This window comes from Colius striatus, chromosome Z (genome assembly GCF_028858725.1).
Source record: "Colius striatus isolate bColStr4 chromosome Z, bColStr4.1.hap1, whole genome shotgun sequence".
Taxonomy (NCBI): domain Eukaryota; kingdom Metazoa; phylum Chordata; class Aves; order Coliiformes; family Coliidae; genus Colius; species Colius striatus.
The window spans coordinates 25,583,944-25,600,368 of NC_084790.1; the positions used below are offsets into that span (position 1 = coordinate 25,583,944).

Consider the following 16,425-nt stretch of genomic DNA (forward strand, 5'->3'; position numbering starts at 1 on the left):
CCATTGCAATCCATTGCCAGCAGTGGAGTTGCAATGAAGAGCTTCAGTCCTTCATTCCTAGGACCTAGGTCAGCTGAACATTTGTTGATTTGTAGCACTCGGTGGCAGCGGAGTGTGTGCACACTCAGCTGCTTTGACTGGTGCTGCTTGCCTTCAGTATGGAGAACCTTCTTCTGCAACAAGAGAGGAGCACAACTATTGACAGCTCCTGTCTCTGCAGTGTCACAGGAACTTACCCACACCATAATGTTTGCTGATGGCCCTGAATCAGCTCAGTAATCATCTCATTCAGGGAAGAAGCATTATCTTTGTGACCGAGAGGATGAATTTTGCCAGTCTTATGTATGGGTACAAGCAAATTTACATCAACAAAAGGCAAATATTGACCTACCTCAGTGTTGCCTCTCAAAAGTCCAAAGAACAGGTCATATTTTGTTTTATTGCACTGTAATTAAGATGTGCTAGTATTTCTTGCCTCTTTGCTTCTTGCCCCAGTTGAAATACCAGCTGCTACTTTTTAATACTAATTTCCTTGTTTATTGTTTTAATTCAGAAATGTCTCAGATATTTCCCCCTTTGAGTTCATATTGAATATAATACTCCATGAGCCACAGTGTCGGTATTACAACCCATCACCAAGCCTTGCAATATAGATGTGCTTTATCTTACATATAAGAATAACCCTGCAATTGAAAGTAAAGCAGGTCAATAAAGATTATATAACTAATAAGTTAGTAAATGTTAAGAGAGGAAATTCAGGATTTATATGTTTAAATTGTACCCTAGCTAAATAGACTGTCTCCAGGGAATGGAATGGAATGGAATGGAATGGAATGGAATGGAATGGAATGGAATGGAATGGAATGGAATGGAATGGATGTCAGTTGGAAGTCACCTACAACAATCATCTTGTCTACCTATGTGACCAATTCAGGGCTGACTGAAAGCTAAAGCATGTTATTGAGGCATTGTCCAAATGCCTCTTAAACACTGATAATGAGGCATTGACCAACTGTCTAGGAAGCCTGCTTCAGTGTTTGACCACCTTTTTGGTAAAGAAATGCTTCCCAATGCCCAATATGAACCTCCCCTGGTGGAGGTGGCTTTAAACTATTCCCATGTGTCCTGTCACAGGATCCCCCTGTTGAGAAGAGCTCAACATCTCCCTCTCTACTTCTCCTCCTCAGGAAGCTGTAGAGAGCAATGATGACCCCTCCTTTTCTCCAAACTAGACAAGCCCAGAGTTCTCAGTTGCTCCTCACAGGAGATGCCTTCCACCAGCTTTGTTGCCCTCCTCTGGATACATTCAGATGCCTTAACATCCTTCTTAAATTTTGGAGCCCCGAGCTGCATAGAGTACTCATTGTGAAATGACTCCATCACTGAACCCAGTGGGATAATCCTGTCCTTGGAGCAGCTGGCTGTGCTGGGTTTGATGCACACCAGGATGTGGTTTGCCTTCTTGGCTGCCAGGGCACACTGCTGACTCCTACTAAGCCTGCTATCATCCAGCACTCTGACATCCCTTTCTGCAGGGTTGGTGTCCAGACACTTTTCTCCCAGTTTAGACTTGTGCCTGGCATTGCTCCATCCTAGGTGTGGAATACAGCATTTTGGACTTCATAGATTTCATCCTATTCACCATAGCTCAATACTCCAGTCTAAGGCCTCTTGTCCCTCAAGAGAGTCAACAGCAGCTCCCAGTTTGTAAACTTGCTAATGGTGCATTCAGCTTCAGCACCTAAGTGGTTGATAAACATATTGAAGAGCACTGGCCCCAGAACTGAGCCCTGAGGAATGCTCAATGCTGGGGTTATCAATCCCCAGCCACATGTAGCCCTATTCGCTACAATCCTTTGAGCTCTGCCTTTCAGCCAGTTCTTCCCCCGGCAAACAGGCTCATCCCACAGTTGGACAATTTGTCCAGAAGGATGCTGGGAGGGATAATATCAAAAGCCTTACCAAAATCCAGAAAAACTGTATCCACCATTTCTCTTCATCCGCTGGGCGGTGACCTTACCAGCATTTTCCCCTTGTAAACCTGTGTGGACAGTGCTTGATGATTGCATTATTAATTAAATGCCTTTCAGTAGTATCCAATATGATAATCTCCATAATTCTTCCAGGAACTGAGGTTAGGTTACGAGGTCTGTAGTTCCATGGGCCTTCCCTCATGCATCTCTTGCAAACTGGAATAACACTGGCTAGCTTCCAGTCAGTGGTTGCCTCTCCAGACTAAAAAGACTTTTGGTAGATGATTCAGAAGATCCTGCCATAACATCCACCAGCTCCTTCAGGACCCTGGGACAAACCTCATCAGGCCTCAGGGGCTTGTGAACATTTGGCTGATATAGACAGTCCCTTACAGTTTCACCATCTGCTAATGGAAAGTTACCGTTCCCACGCTCATGGTCCTCTAACTCAGAAGACCGGGTAGTCCAAGATCTATCAGTATTACTAAAGACTGATGCAAAAACCATGGAGTACCTCCACTTTTTCTATTTCCTTTTGTTTTTGATTCATTTCACTGTAATTTCTGGAGTTGCACAATTACTTTACACAAAAGTCATGAATTACTGCAGTCTCACTCTCAGGTTTCTTGGTACACTGCTTCCTCTGTAGTAACTCCCTTTACAGAGATTTCTCCTTAGAGTACTAGCAAAAGCATAAATAATGGTCTCTATCTCTCTCTTCAAAAGAAGCAGTGAATTTAACTAACCTGAAAAACAGATATTGAAACCAGACAGTTTGCTCCATTCCTCAAGTTGTTCCATCATACTTACTGCTTCCTGTCTCTTAATATCACTCTGCAAACTTGGTAGTGACTTTTTCTTATTTGTTCCCTGTACAGATGCAAAGCACTCAGCATATTTTGGCAACAATATACCTCTTTTCTTAAGTCTTACTTTTTAAAGTTATGGTAAAATATAACGTAGTTGAACAGCTCATGCTCTGACCCTTTCTCAGTGCTTGTGGTGTTACAGAAATCCTGGAGAAAGCAGTCTCTGGTAATGCAGTATGCAGTTTCAGCCTTGCTTCTCCTTTTACTTCTGTTAGAACAGAAAATCTCAATGTTCTTAAAGTGTGTATGAGCAGCTTTTACTGAGAAATAATATTTTGAACTTCTATCTCAATTGTTTTTTTGTGAACAATTTGTTCATGTCCCATGACATTATTAATAGGTCCAGGTACTAGTTTGCTTTCAGCATGCCAATTGGATATTTTTTATTCCTCCCTCCCTCTTTTAATTTTAAATGTAAGTTTCACTCTAAATTGCTGTGAGTAGATGGCAATTGGAGAGACAGCTTTAGACTTTCTGCATATTCAAGGTGCCCTTAGTGCTCGATATGTCTGTAGTGAGCAGGAGAAACAAAGCTTCTCTAGAGAACAACTGTGGTAGAAAATGAGAATAGAGACTGAAGGGGAGAGTCTGCCTTTTGCCCGAGAAGGACATGCTCCACTGCCATTGTATGAAGGAAGGAAGACTCCATTGGTCATATAGGACATTATTAATTCATCAGAATATCAATTAATTTTTTTTTTATTTTGGGTTTTTTTTAAATAAATCAATTTCCAGTAACAGGTCTGGATTTGTCTCCTTCCTAGTTTCAGCTCTTCTTACATTCCAGTTATGTAAAAAAGTAAAGCTCCACTTCCTTTTCAATCAATTGTCATGCAAAAGGTTTAAAATATTTTAAGATGTCATGGTTTAACCCCAGCCTGCAACTAAGCACCACAGAGCCACTTACTCACTCCTCCCCTTGCCCTAACATGTGTGAATCAAAAAGGAAAAGAAATCAAACTCATGAGTTGAGATAAGAACAGCTCAATAATTGAAATAATATATTTAACATTATAATAGTAGTATGAGCTTTTTAAGAATGAACACAAGTTTTATTATTCTCACATGGAGAGGTTTTGGGAAACGAATAAATTTTTGTGTACATAACACAGTTAAAAAGACAACCATTTATTCATACTTTATACCTTTTTTCCCTAACATTTTAAAATACTAGTAGCTCTTTTTAAGCACCAGAGTGACAGAAGATGACAGTGTTACCGTTAGTGCAGTGAAATCTACAGAAATCTTAACTTCAGTACATATTGGCTTGCACGTTATTTATAATTTTAAAATAATTAGTGCACACTAAATTATATACTGGGGTTTCACATTTGGACAAATAATTATTGATAATTTGAGCCATCTTTTTGTCTTGCGGGAAATAGAGACTATAGTATGTCAAATAAGCATTAGGTCTGTGTTATGGACACAAAGATATTACAAACAATCATTGTCCTCAGATAAGTTTTTCTTGTGTAGGGACAGGTCTGAAGCAATAAAGCTAACACATATATAGGTTTGCTTAATATTCTTTGACATGGTAATAATTATTTCTTGCAATATCTTACTGGATTATTGTGAGCATAAGAAGGTGGGCTTACCATTTGTTCTTTGTACATCTGTATAGCGTGTGCTTTATGCCTATGCACAGTACCTATGCTTGAACGTTTAAGCACTTGGGTTTTGGATGGTTTATATAACAGGGACATAGAGCACAAAAGGATTGTCAATCATCGGCTGAGGTACCAGCCACAGAGTATTTCTCTTGTAAGCAGCTATGCCTTGGTGGACGCTTGTATTATTTCAGATTTGTCTCCCCTCATCTGGAGCATTTCCCTCTTTTGTTACTCATCTGCAGGTGGTGTCATAGTTCCATAGCTGTGATCTTAGTTGCTTCAACATTCTTGAGCAATTTAGAGTGAAAAAAAAGGAGTTTTATACTCAGGCTTTAAACTGAGTCAGTAGAAGTGCATAAGTTTGGGGTTTTGTTTTGGAAGATTGTTTTTCTCACTTCAGGCTTAATTGTAATTTAACACTGTTAAGAAATAAGGAAGTTGCAAAATGTTTCCAGAGCAATTGAGGCTTCTTTGCGGCAGTTTCATTACTTGTAATTGTAGAGATGTTGATATGTTAGCACTGCTTTTTCCTATAGTGACATCTCAGCAAGCTCAAAGATGAAATGTAAATTCTTAGTCTCCCATGGGTATGCATGTCAAAGTCAATTTTGAGTTTCTTTCCTTGCATTCCTTGCCTCGGATTTACTCAGAGGCAATATCCAACAGAAAGAATGTCTAATGTCACTTTCTATTAAAATGCAATAGAGTCTATTCCAGTTACTATTTTTGCTTTAGAGTTTTGAGGAAAAAAATAATATTTTGTGAGGTTTTGAAAAAAATTATTTGCTCCAGTAAGAGGACTCTTAGTGTTGTCAGCATGTATGTTTGCGTCTATCTATATGCACAATGCCATATATATAAAAGCTTTCCTGTGGGAATCTTGAGAAGAATAGTTACAGAGCTCTCTTGGAAATATATTCAGTGCCAATCTTGTTATTTCTCTGTAAAAGGCATTAGACACAGCTCTCAATCTGTTGGTCCAATATGAGGCATGGATCTTTTTTTTCTTGATTGACAGCTCTTCAGAGAAATGGTTAGCCTTCTTCCCTCTACTTTTCCTACCTGCTCATCGTTGCCTAAATGCAGAGTTAGAAATTGTTGCAGTGTTTTATCACCACTCTTAGCAAGATAATATCTGGATATGTCACAATGACGCTGTGAGGTTTCATCCGAGGTTGACTAATAGGGAACTCATTTCAAGTATTCCCATGTAGTTGTTGCCATTTTGTTTTAAGGCTGTTAGTCACAACAATTGTTAGTAGAGTTCCTCTTCACTGTCCAGGGCAGAAATTTTTAACTGCAACCCGTAGGTGTGAAGTCTGTTGTTACTTCAGTAAGCTGATGGTGAGTAACTTCAGTGCTGTGCTGTTGTTCTTTATGTGTTACCTGTACTGTCCCATCTATAACATAAACACATTTACCTTCAAGGGAAACTATCACACTTTGTTTCTATCTTTGTTTCTTTTCATTTGCAGCTAAAGAAGTTCATAAGAACTCCAGAGATCCCTTCAAAGCATGTCAGAAACTGGGTCCCCAAGGTCCTGGAGCAGCGACGGCAAGGCTTGGAGTTGTACTTGCAGGTAGTCTCCTCTTGGCACTGTGAACATAAAAGCAGCGTCCATTTTCAGTGTCGTAGTATCCAAAGCATTTGAAAGTATCAAGTGGGGTGTTTTATTGATAAGCAATTTTAGAGGTGGGAAATTATTTGGATACTTAACAGGAGTGGTGCTTTCTGTTCACTTAACAAAATTAGCAACTAGAAAACAAGATTGTTTTGCTTTTTTTTTCCTGATTCTGTCAAAATCTGCTGACTGACTGCAAAAATTCTAGTACCTTATTTTCCAGTGCCTGAAAAGGAGACAATAATGTTATTCTTTGCAAAGTTGTTTTAACTGTATGGATCAAAAGTCTTGCAGAAGAGATACAAGGAGACTTTATCTAACTCACCTCTATTTAGACAGACTAGAGAAGAATCAGCTCATCAAATTCATAACCCTCTGCTGTGCCTGCCTGTATCCAAATTGTTTGTCTAGTTGAAATAGGCAGCTGTCAACCCATATTCACAGAATCACATAGAATCTTAAGGGTTGGAAGGGACCTTGAAAGATCATCTAGTTCAACCCCCTGCCAGAGCAGGACCACCTAGAGTAGGTCACACAGGAACTTGTCCAGGCAGGTTTTGAGTGTCTCCAGAGAAGAATCAACAGCCCCTGTGGGCAGCCCCTTCAGTGCTCCGTCACCCTCACTGTGAAGAAGTTTTTCCTTGTGTTTCTTTGGAACCTCTTATGTTCCAGCTTGTACCCATTGCCCCTTGTCCTATCATTGAACATCATTGAGAAGAGCCTCGCTTCATCCTCCTGACACCCACTCTTTATATATTTGTACACATTAATGAGGTCACCCCTCAGTCTCCTCCAAGCTGAAGAGCCCCAGCTCTCTCAGCCTTTCATCATAAGGAAGATGCTCCACTCCCTTCATCATCTTGGTGGCCCTGTGCTGAACTCTCTGCAGCAGCTCCTTGTCCTTGAACTGAGGGGCCCAGGATTGGACACAATATTCCAGATGTGGTCTCCCAAGGGCAGAGGAGAGGGGGAGGAGAACCTCTCTTGACCTACTGCCCTTCTAATACACCCCAGGATGCTACTGTCCTTCTTGCCCACATGGGAGCATCAGTCGATTTGAAAACTTGTATTTAAAGTCCCAAATTATGCCTATTTGAGTTCTAATTTTGCTACAGACTGTAAAAAGAGTCTTCAGGAATGACTCCAGTGTGTAGACATCTAAATATACCTGTGATAAATCCCAGCCTTTTTTAATAAATGTAATTTCTGCTCTCAGCATGATTGTTTTAAAAAGGCTTTCTGGTGCAGTTTCTCTGGTGACAATGGCTAAGATGGTGGTCCTCTAGACATATTCCTAGTTCATGACCACACCTTCAACTATACTGGTGTAAATGCTGTTTTATTGAAGGGGATCAGAGAAATTATCTAGGTCAAAAGATAATTGGTTTTGGTTGAGAATCTGTTTTACTCAGATCAAAGTGGTAAAAGTAGTAAAAATTTCTGATATCATCGTCCACAGTGGCACAACTGAAAGAATAGTTAACTGCAATGTAATGGATAGTGAGCTGCATTCATAAAAGATAAATGGTGACCTGCTTCACTCAGGAACCTCCCTGATTCTCTGGAAGGTTTGTAAAAGAAAACAACTTAAAAAGAGGAACAGAATTACAGTGTGACATGAGTCAGTATTACTTCTGACTGTTTAAAAGAAATTTTGAAATAAAAGCTCAGATTTTGTTCTGAGACATAGGGAGTGTTTCAGGCAACATAGGTTTTAGTTCAGGATTATTTTTAATATTTAGTATTATTAAATTAAAAAATATAATCCTGTTTTCTGTCTCACTCTATGATATTTTTAGCATCTTTGACATCTAAAAATTACCTTTTTTGTGTGAGTGAAAAAGAAACAATTTTTGTTGGAGAGACTTTGGTTTTGAAAAGGAATAGGGCCTTTTGGGTTTTGGTGGCAATCAGCACAGCTTGCTCCATCATCAGTATGGTTTTTTCTTACTGTGACTATTTTATTTCCTGATTTTTATACAGTTGTCTTTTGGAGATTATTGCTGCTAAGGCACTTGTACCAATTTCTCTTCTGAGGTAGAGCCTATTAAAAAGGTACAGGGGGAAATTGGTTATCAGTTTTTAATTGCTGATAAACTTTAGAAGAACATCTCCCTCTACTGGAAGAAGAGATAGCTCTTGTACAGTCTTGTGCATTTGATTAACTTTACTCCTCTTCTGTCAACATTGGCTATCATAGGAACATGCAGTGATTTAAGTTGGAAGGGCCTGCTGGATGATACCTGAAACTTTCAAAGCCTCTAAATTATATTCATACTAATGTGTATACTAAATTAAAGCAAGAGCAAAAGTAATTAATATTCTTCTCAGTCATTAATTTCTAACAAAAAGCAGAACTAATCAAGAAAATTTTAGTTTTTAAAAGTGTGAGCCTGATTTTAGAAAATTAGAAGTTCATCATCAGGCATTTCAGTTGTCAGAAGATTTTTAATAGTGCCAAGTGTTTTCAAAGACACAGCATAGAAATGTGCTGTCATTTCATAGAATCACAGAATCATTGCAGTTGGAAAAGATCTTTAAGATCACCAAATTCAACCACTAACCTAACACTGCCAGGTCCTTCACTAAACTAAGTCATATCCCTCAGCATCTGTTTCTTTTGACTATCTCTAACAATGGGGACTCCACCACCTCCTTGGGCAGCCTGTTCCAACCCTCTCAGTGAAAAAGTTCTTCCTAATCTCCAATCTCAAGCAACTTGAGCACATTTTCTCTTGTCCTGTCATTCATTACTGGAGAGAAGAGACTTCCACCTCACTACAAGCCCCTTTCAGGTGACTGTAGAGCGTGATCATGTCTCCTCAGCCTTCTCCAGATTAAATAACCCCAGCTTCCTTAGCCACTCCTCAGAAGACTTGTGCTCCAGACCCTTCACCAGCCTTGTTGCCTATCTCTGGACATGCTCCAGCACCTCCATGTCCTTTTTGTAGTGAGGGGCCCAGAACTGAACACAGTATTTGAGGTGCAGCCTCCCCAGTGCTGAGTACAGGGGAACAGTCACTTCCTTGTCCCTAATAGTCACATTGTTTCTGGTGCAGAAACATGCTATTGGCCTTCTTGGCCACCTGGACACACTGCTGGCTTGTGTTCAACTAGCCCCCTCTCTGCCTGGCAGCTTTCCAGCCACTCTGCCCCAGTCCTGTAGCATTGCTGGGGTTGTTGTGGCCCAAGTGCAGAACCTGGCACTTGGCCTTGTTGAACCTTGTGCAGTTGGCCTCAGCCCATCGATCTGGCCTGTCCAGATCCCTCTGAAGAGCCTTCCTGCCCTCAAGCGTGTCTACACACCCACCCAACTTGGTGTCATTGGCAAACTTACTGGGGGTGTACTCAATCCCCTCATCCAGGTCATTGGTAAAGATGTTAAACAGAATAGGCCTCAACACTGAGCCCTGGGAAAGACCACTGGTGACCAGCTGCCAACTGGATTTAACTCCATTCTCCACTGCCCTTTTAAATCCTTTAAGTACAGGTTGGTTGTTTCTTAGAGTGAATGCACAGTAGCTCAGAACCATGTCATTAAATATTTATGAGTAATAATAAAATTATGAATAAACCAAATATTGTTAAACTTCGAGATACATAATTGTAATTTTCTTAAATTTATCAGTATTAGTCAGATGGCTTATTTTTCTCTTGTTTTTGAAAGATTGAATGGAGCTTTTTTCTTTATATTTTCTACAGTAGATAGTAATAGGACAAGGGGTAATGGGATGAAGCTGGAATACAAAAAATTCCTGTTAAACATAAGAAAAAAATATTTGACCATGAGGGTAACAGAGCAGTGGAACAGGCTGCCCAGAGGGGTTGTGGAGTCTCCTTCCTTAGAGGTCTTCAAGACCCGCATGATCATGTTCCTATGTGACCTGATCTAGGTGAACCTGCTTCTGCAGGGGGATTGGACTAGATGATCTCTAAAGGTCCCTTCCAACCCCTACTATTCTATGATTCTATGATTCTTGTTTTCATGGAGTTGTGAAAGTTTTCATGAAATTGTGAAAGAATGAAATGTCTATATTTTTTTAAATTTACTTTCATATTTTACAAATTTGACAAGAATTTACAACTTTCATTTTTAATACTGTGGAACAAGTAAATACTAATATGTGTAGTAACTCAGCTGCATGCATAATAATAATAATACAGAGCCCTTGTGAATACTGAGAACAATCAACTGACTGTTAAGAGGAAAAAGGGATTATGTTTAATTTATTAATGAGGAAATAGATGCAAAGATAGCTGTATGACAAAGCATAGTCCCAAACATTCAAGCAAATTAGTATAGAAGCAATAATCTGGTCCATGGTAACTGTCTCTGTGCATGTTCTTAACCTACTGCATGTAGGACTGAGGTTGAGAGGGTTTAGTCTTTGCTTAAGTAAGAAAATGCCTGTTACCAACAGTGGAAGAATAAACCAGCTCTAACTACCATGTGGTAGCTATCAACTTAGGGTTACCATAAATCAATTAGCATGTGATATAAATTCTAAGTTAAGAGTTTCTTATTAGTATAGCTCACTTTTTATTTTATAATACAGCAGAGATTACTATCCAGGTGGTTTTGATTTAAAATTTGTAAAATAAATCATTGGATTTTATTACTGATGACAAAAATCTGTCTAATGGTATTAGATTGCAGTAAGATTTGAACTCAGCTAAATTTGTTTATCGTAATAAAATGTCTTCTTTTTCTATATTGCCTGAGGAATTTGGCATTGAAATAAGTTAGAAGGTACAGATTAAAGGTAGCTGATTGTGTAGGGAGCCTCTAATTTGAGAAGCAATGTTAACTGGACCTGCATTGAAAGTCTGTTACTCCTGACAATGTTTGTGAGCCTGGAGAAATATGTATTTAAAGGACATATAGATCACTTAAAATGCTCCCTCTTGCACAGTTAATGTGGTGTATGAATTCAGTAAGTCATCTTGTGAATGGATCAGCTGAACAGGTAGTTGGGGTTTTATTTTGGATGTTGAAAACGTTGTTGAGATTCCTGAGGGCAGTCCTGAGAGACCTTATCCAATTGGTTATTGAAACAGCTGCAGCTTCATTGCCAATCTGATCAGTATTTGTTACAAATAGATTTTATATGATGTACTCTTGGAGGAGAACTTTTCATGGAACTTATTTCCAGTGAATGAGTAATGGGGAAGAATTTGATCAAGCCGCCTGCTCTCTACTGATTTCAAGTTAGGTCATATCCTTGTCCCAGTAAAGCTGAGACTGGATGTTATTATCATCCAGTATCTCTGTCCCAGGGACTTACCCGTTGACAGGTCTGCTGTTTACAGTTCAATGGAATAGATATTTTCTAACCTTCTTGGGTCCGAAGAAATCCCATCATTTGTTGATATAATCAGTAAAACAAGATAACAGGTGTGGTTAATAAAATTCACTGTGAAATGGCACCCACACCTCAGCATGAGGCTATGTAGCTGCTACTAGTCTTCACTGAGATTGATTGGCTGTGGAGAGAGATTTTGGAGGATTGTCTTATTTTTTATGAGCTTTAGGGTGCTAAATCATTTCTTGGCATGTAGGTGACATGAAGAAATTTTTCTTGTGACTGGCAAGACTCTAATATAAAACAGAGGGCTGTAGTATTTCTGAACTTCTCTGTGTGCATATAGATTCTGCATGTACATGTGTCTCTAACTAGAGTTAGTATGTAGTGCTAGTATTTCTTACTCAGATGAGGTCAAGAAAACATATTTCCCTTTTATATACTCTTGAACTTTTTACAAAGAGAACAATCCTGATTTCTGGAGATAAATTGGTTAAACTAAAGTGCTGCTTGACTGTAAGACTTGAAGACTTGATGAACTTCAACATTCCAACAGTTTCAGGAACACAAATCTTAAAAAGTGAAACTGGACTAGAAATTTGTTTTCCATTTAAAGAAATAATCTGGACATCTGAGATCTGTGTTTCAGTATTCTTCAAAATGCAGTTCTCTTTAAAAATATTTTAACTACCAGTCCTTCCTGAAAAAGATAAAACCGTATCTGCTATGATTTAATTTTTAAGAAAGTAGAATCCAAGCCTATACTCCTTAACTGTCTTGTTTTGCAACAGAGTGGAGTTAAACAGAGTGAAAAAAGTGTGTATGGAGTTATGAATAGTTGCTTAGATGAATAGTGTAGTTGCTTTATGACTGAGCTCATCGGAAATACATAGGAGAAAGCCACCCATGATTATATTGTGGCCTTTTTACTCTTTTTTAGGAAACAGTTCAACAGCAACTGCTAAAAAAAAAAAAAAGACAAATGAGTTATTTTTGCAGTTAATGACTGCAGAAGGAAGGCTGTCTTACATCTTTGGCTTAAGTTGTCATTTTTTTATGGACCATGATGATTTTCATTAATTACTTCCCTAAGTGTTGATATGAAATAAATTGTGATAGAGTTTAAATAAATAGCCTTTTCTGACTGGACCATGGGTATGAACAAATCAATAAATCCGGATGGAAGGATTCCTAGCCCCAGAAAAAAACCCTCCGATTTCAGTCATCAATCCAAATTGTATTTTAAAGCTTTTGAACTATAATCTGTTACGTTGATCTAGTTTTGTGCTAGAATCATAAAAGATTTAGATTCAATTAGGAAAATGAAAATACTGAAAAGATCTTTCTGTTGATTTGGAAGCATCTTTCTGTTTGTTGTGAAGCATTTCAGAGCTAATGCAGCATTTCATATTGCAACTGAAGGTAAAAAATCTGCTTTCTTTGATGGTCAGTCATTAACCCTTTCCCCTATCATTCTGGGGAGTAAAATACTTTGATTTCTCAGGATTTTTTATCTAATTGTGAAGAAAAAGTGTTTTCAGTCACCTCCTGGAAAATTTCATTAGTTCTTCACCGATTAATCAGTTCAATTTCTGTTGGCCTCTTGCTGTTCAAACAAGGAAATATGTGAACTGACATTTATAACCTTGTCCATTCTCAGGAAGATTGGAGAGGTCTCTGCTCTAAGAGAAACCATCTAGACTCCTGATGCCAGCCTGCAAGTACTCTACATTGTGCAATGGGTAGAACTTTTCCTTTCAATAGTGAAATACTCCTTTGTAACTGTAACTGAAACACTACTTCAGAGTTGGCTTGCCGGGAGTAGGATCAGAAAGTTAGAAAAACAAATCCGTGATGATGCACAGAATTTTCCACTGTTTACTCTTTGAGAACTGGAGGAAAAAATGTCCCATGGTAGTACATAAAAGTCAGCTGGAGCTGTGCTAGGCAGAACAAAATGTAGGTTTTCATATAAAGTCAGGGAACTCTTGGTTTGTGAGTCAGCTGAAGCTGACAAGGTTCTGTAGGATCAGAATCAATCCGGAATTGCTTTCTAAATGGAACAGTTCTTGATATTCTGTTATCAATATTAAAGAAAGGGTAAAAAATAACATCTGCCGAGGTAGACATTTTTGAACTGGTGCTGTTGGAGCTGTTTAGAAGTACTGAGATCTTTTTGTGTGATATATACACTTTTATGAGACATTTGTTTGCTTTTGCCCAATAAAAATAAATTGACTTGGTTACTATTTAATTCTGGAAATTTAATAGCAAAATGATATTAGAACTATTTAATGATTGTTCAGCTATTCAAATTTTATTTCTGTGCAGTTGACATTCATCACATTTATCCACTCTGTCAATGTTAATATTAATTACAGTTATTCTTCCTGTATATTCTCAGAAATGCATTGTGTAACAAGCATTTAGTTATTCCTGCATACCTGTGTGTCTTTGCCCAAGGGTGTTGTGAATGAAAAGTTGTAAATTGGTTCCAGGGGAGACTGGAAAGGTTTATGGAAGAGCAGGTTACATCAAGCATAGAAGGTCCTCAAGATGGAAGTAATTTTTGAGACTGCTAGAGCATTGAAGGAAAATGTCTTTTATGTTAGTCTTGCTCATTTATACTCTTCCTTGGTATCCATTTATAGGCTATAGTGCTAAATGGACCTTTGGTCTGAACCATCATGATCTGTCTTATATAGTCCTTACAGTAATTAAACACCTACTTGTGTTTCAGCTTGTTATTTGATTTGATTAAACATTAATGTGTTTTCATGAACTGAACCCTGTATGTATCATGAATACTATTCTTCAAAGAAACAAGATCAAATCATATGGCTGAGAAGACGAGGTTGAATTGTAGTGATATAATGAAGAGATATGCAGGTTAGATGCCTCTGTAAAAAGCCACTTGTAAAGGCTAACACTTTATAAGACCAGGTGCTTTACACATGGGAGATAATCAGCTGTATATTTGAAAACTGAACTCAGAGGAAGAAATTTCAAACAATAAAACTTTCATGCAAAATGTGAGCCTATTTTTGTTCTTCTTCACCTTATTCTGTGCATATCTGACCTGTGGGTTTTTTCCCAGTGGGCTTCTGTTTAACTATTCTCCATAACTGGGAGCAGAAGCAGGAGCTGGATAGAAATTGCTTTGATTTCCTTGTGTCATTTATTAACCACCACAAAGGCTTCTGCAGAGGCAATCCTTCCCTTTGTTCTGTGTACACATTTGCTGTTGGGATCTATTTCTAACTAATTTAAGACCAAATTGGCTTATTTGCGGGGGGGGGGTGGGGGGGAGGGAGTGGGAGTTCCCATCAAGTCCAGAGCAGATGCTTATCTTCCTGATTGCTGTTTCTGGAAACCACTTGTGTTTTAAATGCAGGTGAATACATTGGAGAGAATGAGTCTAGCATTAGAAAGTTGCAAGTAAAAGTTGGATTCTTTGCAATAAGATTTAACTGATTTTTTGCTGGAAAGTCTGTTGAATCATCCACACCTGTTAATCAGGTTGAAAATTCTCTCTATTATCCAAAATTATTCAGTCTCTTCTTTAACTCCATTTAGTCTCCAGTAATCAAGGTTGATCTGTACATGTAAGAAGCTCTAAAAGCAATGGTATGATAAGTATAAAAAGACAAAATGTTCTTTGTCCTCATTAAAGATTGTGAGCAGAGTGTTAAATAATATTAATGGCTAGGATTGTCAGTACTTAACAGTACTTTCCTGGTACAAGTGATTTTATTGATCGATACAGTCTCAATGTAACAGGGCAGATTATTCTACTGATTTTATCGAAACCTTAACTAAGTTTGTTAGTGTACCACATATCTTTAAATAGATCTAGATGATGATGTAGATTAAGAAAAGCAGACCACCATCCATCTTTTTTTGATCAGTTAATAACTTAAATCCATCATTGCTGTGACCAGCTTTTTTAAGATTCTGTTGTGCATACATGTTTCTTTTGTGGCACAGATACACAGCCAGTTTTAGATGGCTGTGGATTTTAAAGAAGTGTGCTTGACACATGCAGTATTGCATATTTGTTAAGAGGAGGCAGAAAGCAAGAGAAAACAAGAAGGTAAAATAATTCTGTAGATAATTTAAAGGAGAGACCTTTATTAAGAATGTCAGTTTGCAGAGGTGTTTCCTGTATAAATATTCCAAGCATTTTTCAAGCACACTTAGGAAAATTACCTGGTTTATGTTTTAAATGCTTTTCAAGTAGTATTACATTGTGGTAGTAGTATTTTTCCTTCATCTTTAATAATCTGTTTAGTTTTACTGTGTAGAACTCTGCTGCATTAACTTACCTCTCATTTCACTTTTCTGTGTTAGAGCTGATCAAAGTAAATATTACTTAGTTAAAAACAGAATTTACATTAAAAGTCATGATGGGTTTAGAAACCATGTCTGTCTAAGTGTTCATTTTATTTTCGCTATAGTGTTTGTATATCATAATGCTTCTCTTTCATATGCTTTCACTCAAGTGAAGGTGAACATCAGACAGTGCTAATTGTGCGTTTCTATACAGTGAGAAATAGTCTCTGTCTTGACCTGCATATCCTCGGAATAATTGCAGGATACTTTAAGAGGAGAGAGAAAGAAATGAAGTTCTTTGTCTAAGATGTCACAGGCTGCTAAAGCAGAACTGGGAATATTAAAACTCGGGTGCTGGCACACCGCTATAATCACTGTTGTCTGATGTTGGCTAATTGTCTTACTGGCCGTGATTCCTTCAAGAACAATACAAAGTGTAAGATACTTATTTCATTTAGCCATGATGAAAGAAAAAGTAGTCACCTTCCTTATTTTGAAGGCAACTCCTCGTTTGACCTGTAGGCATTAGGTTTTCTTGTTTCTTAATAAATATTTAGTATACTTTGAGCTTCTGGCATGAGAGGGTAAGTGTTATAGAGGAATCAGCCTCTAAAGCTTTCTTAACCAAAGGGAATTTTATTAAACCAATTGTAGCAAGCGATAAAAGGGCAAACAGCGCTGGGTGACCGGGGGAAGTGCAACAGTTCCGC

General features: G+C 38.2%; 1 protein-coding gene across 2 annotated transcripts in view; it reads left to right on the top strand.

The window, feature by feature from the left end:
- The window catches only part of SNX24 (sorting nexin 24), a 93,476-nt gene that overhangs the window by 48,387 nt on the left and 28,664 nt on the right, over positions 1 to 16,425 (top strand). For both annotated transcript variants that reach the window (XM_062019143.1, XM_062019142.1), the window contains exon 3: positions 5,934 to 6,038. In XM_062019143.1, the coding sequence (XP_061875127.1) occupies positions 5,934 to 6,038 (105 nt within the window). The remainder of the gene's footprint in view (positions 1 to 5,933; positions 6,039 to 16,425) is intronic.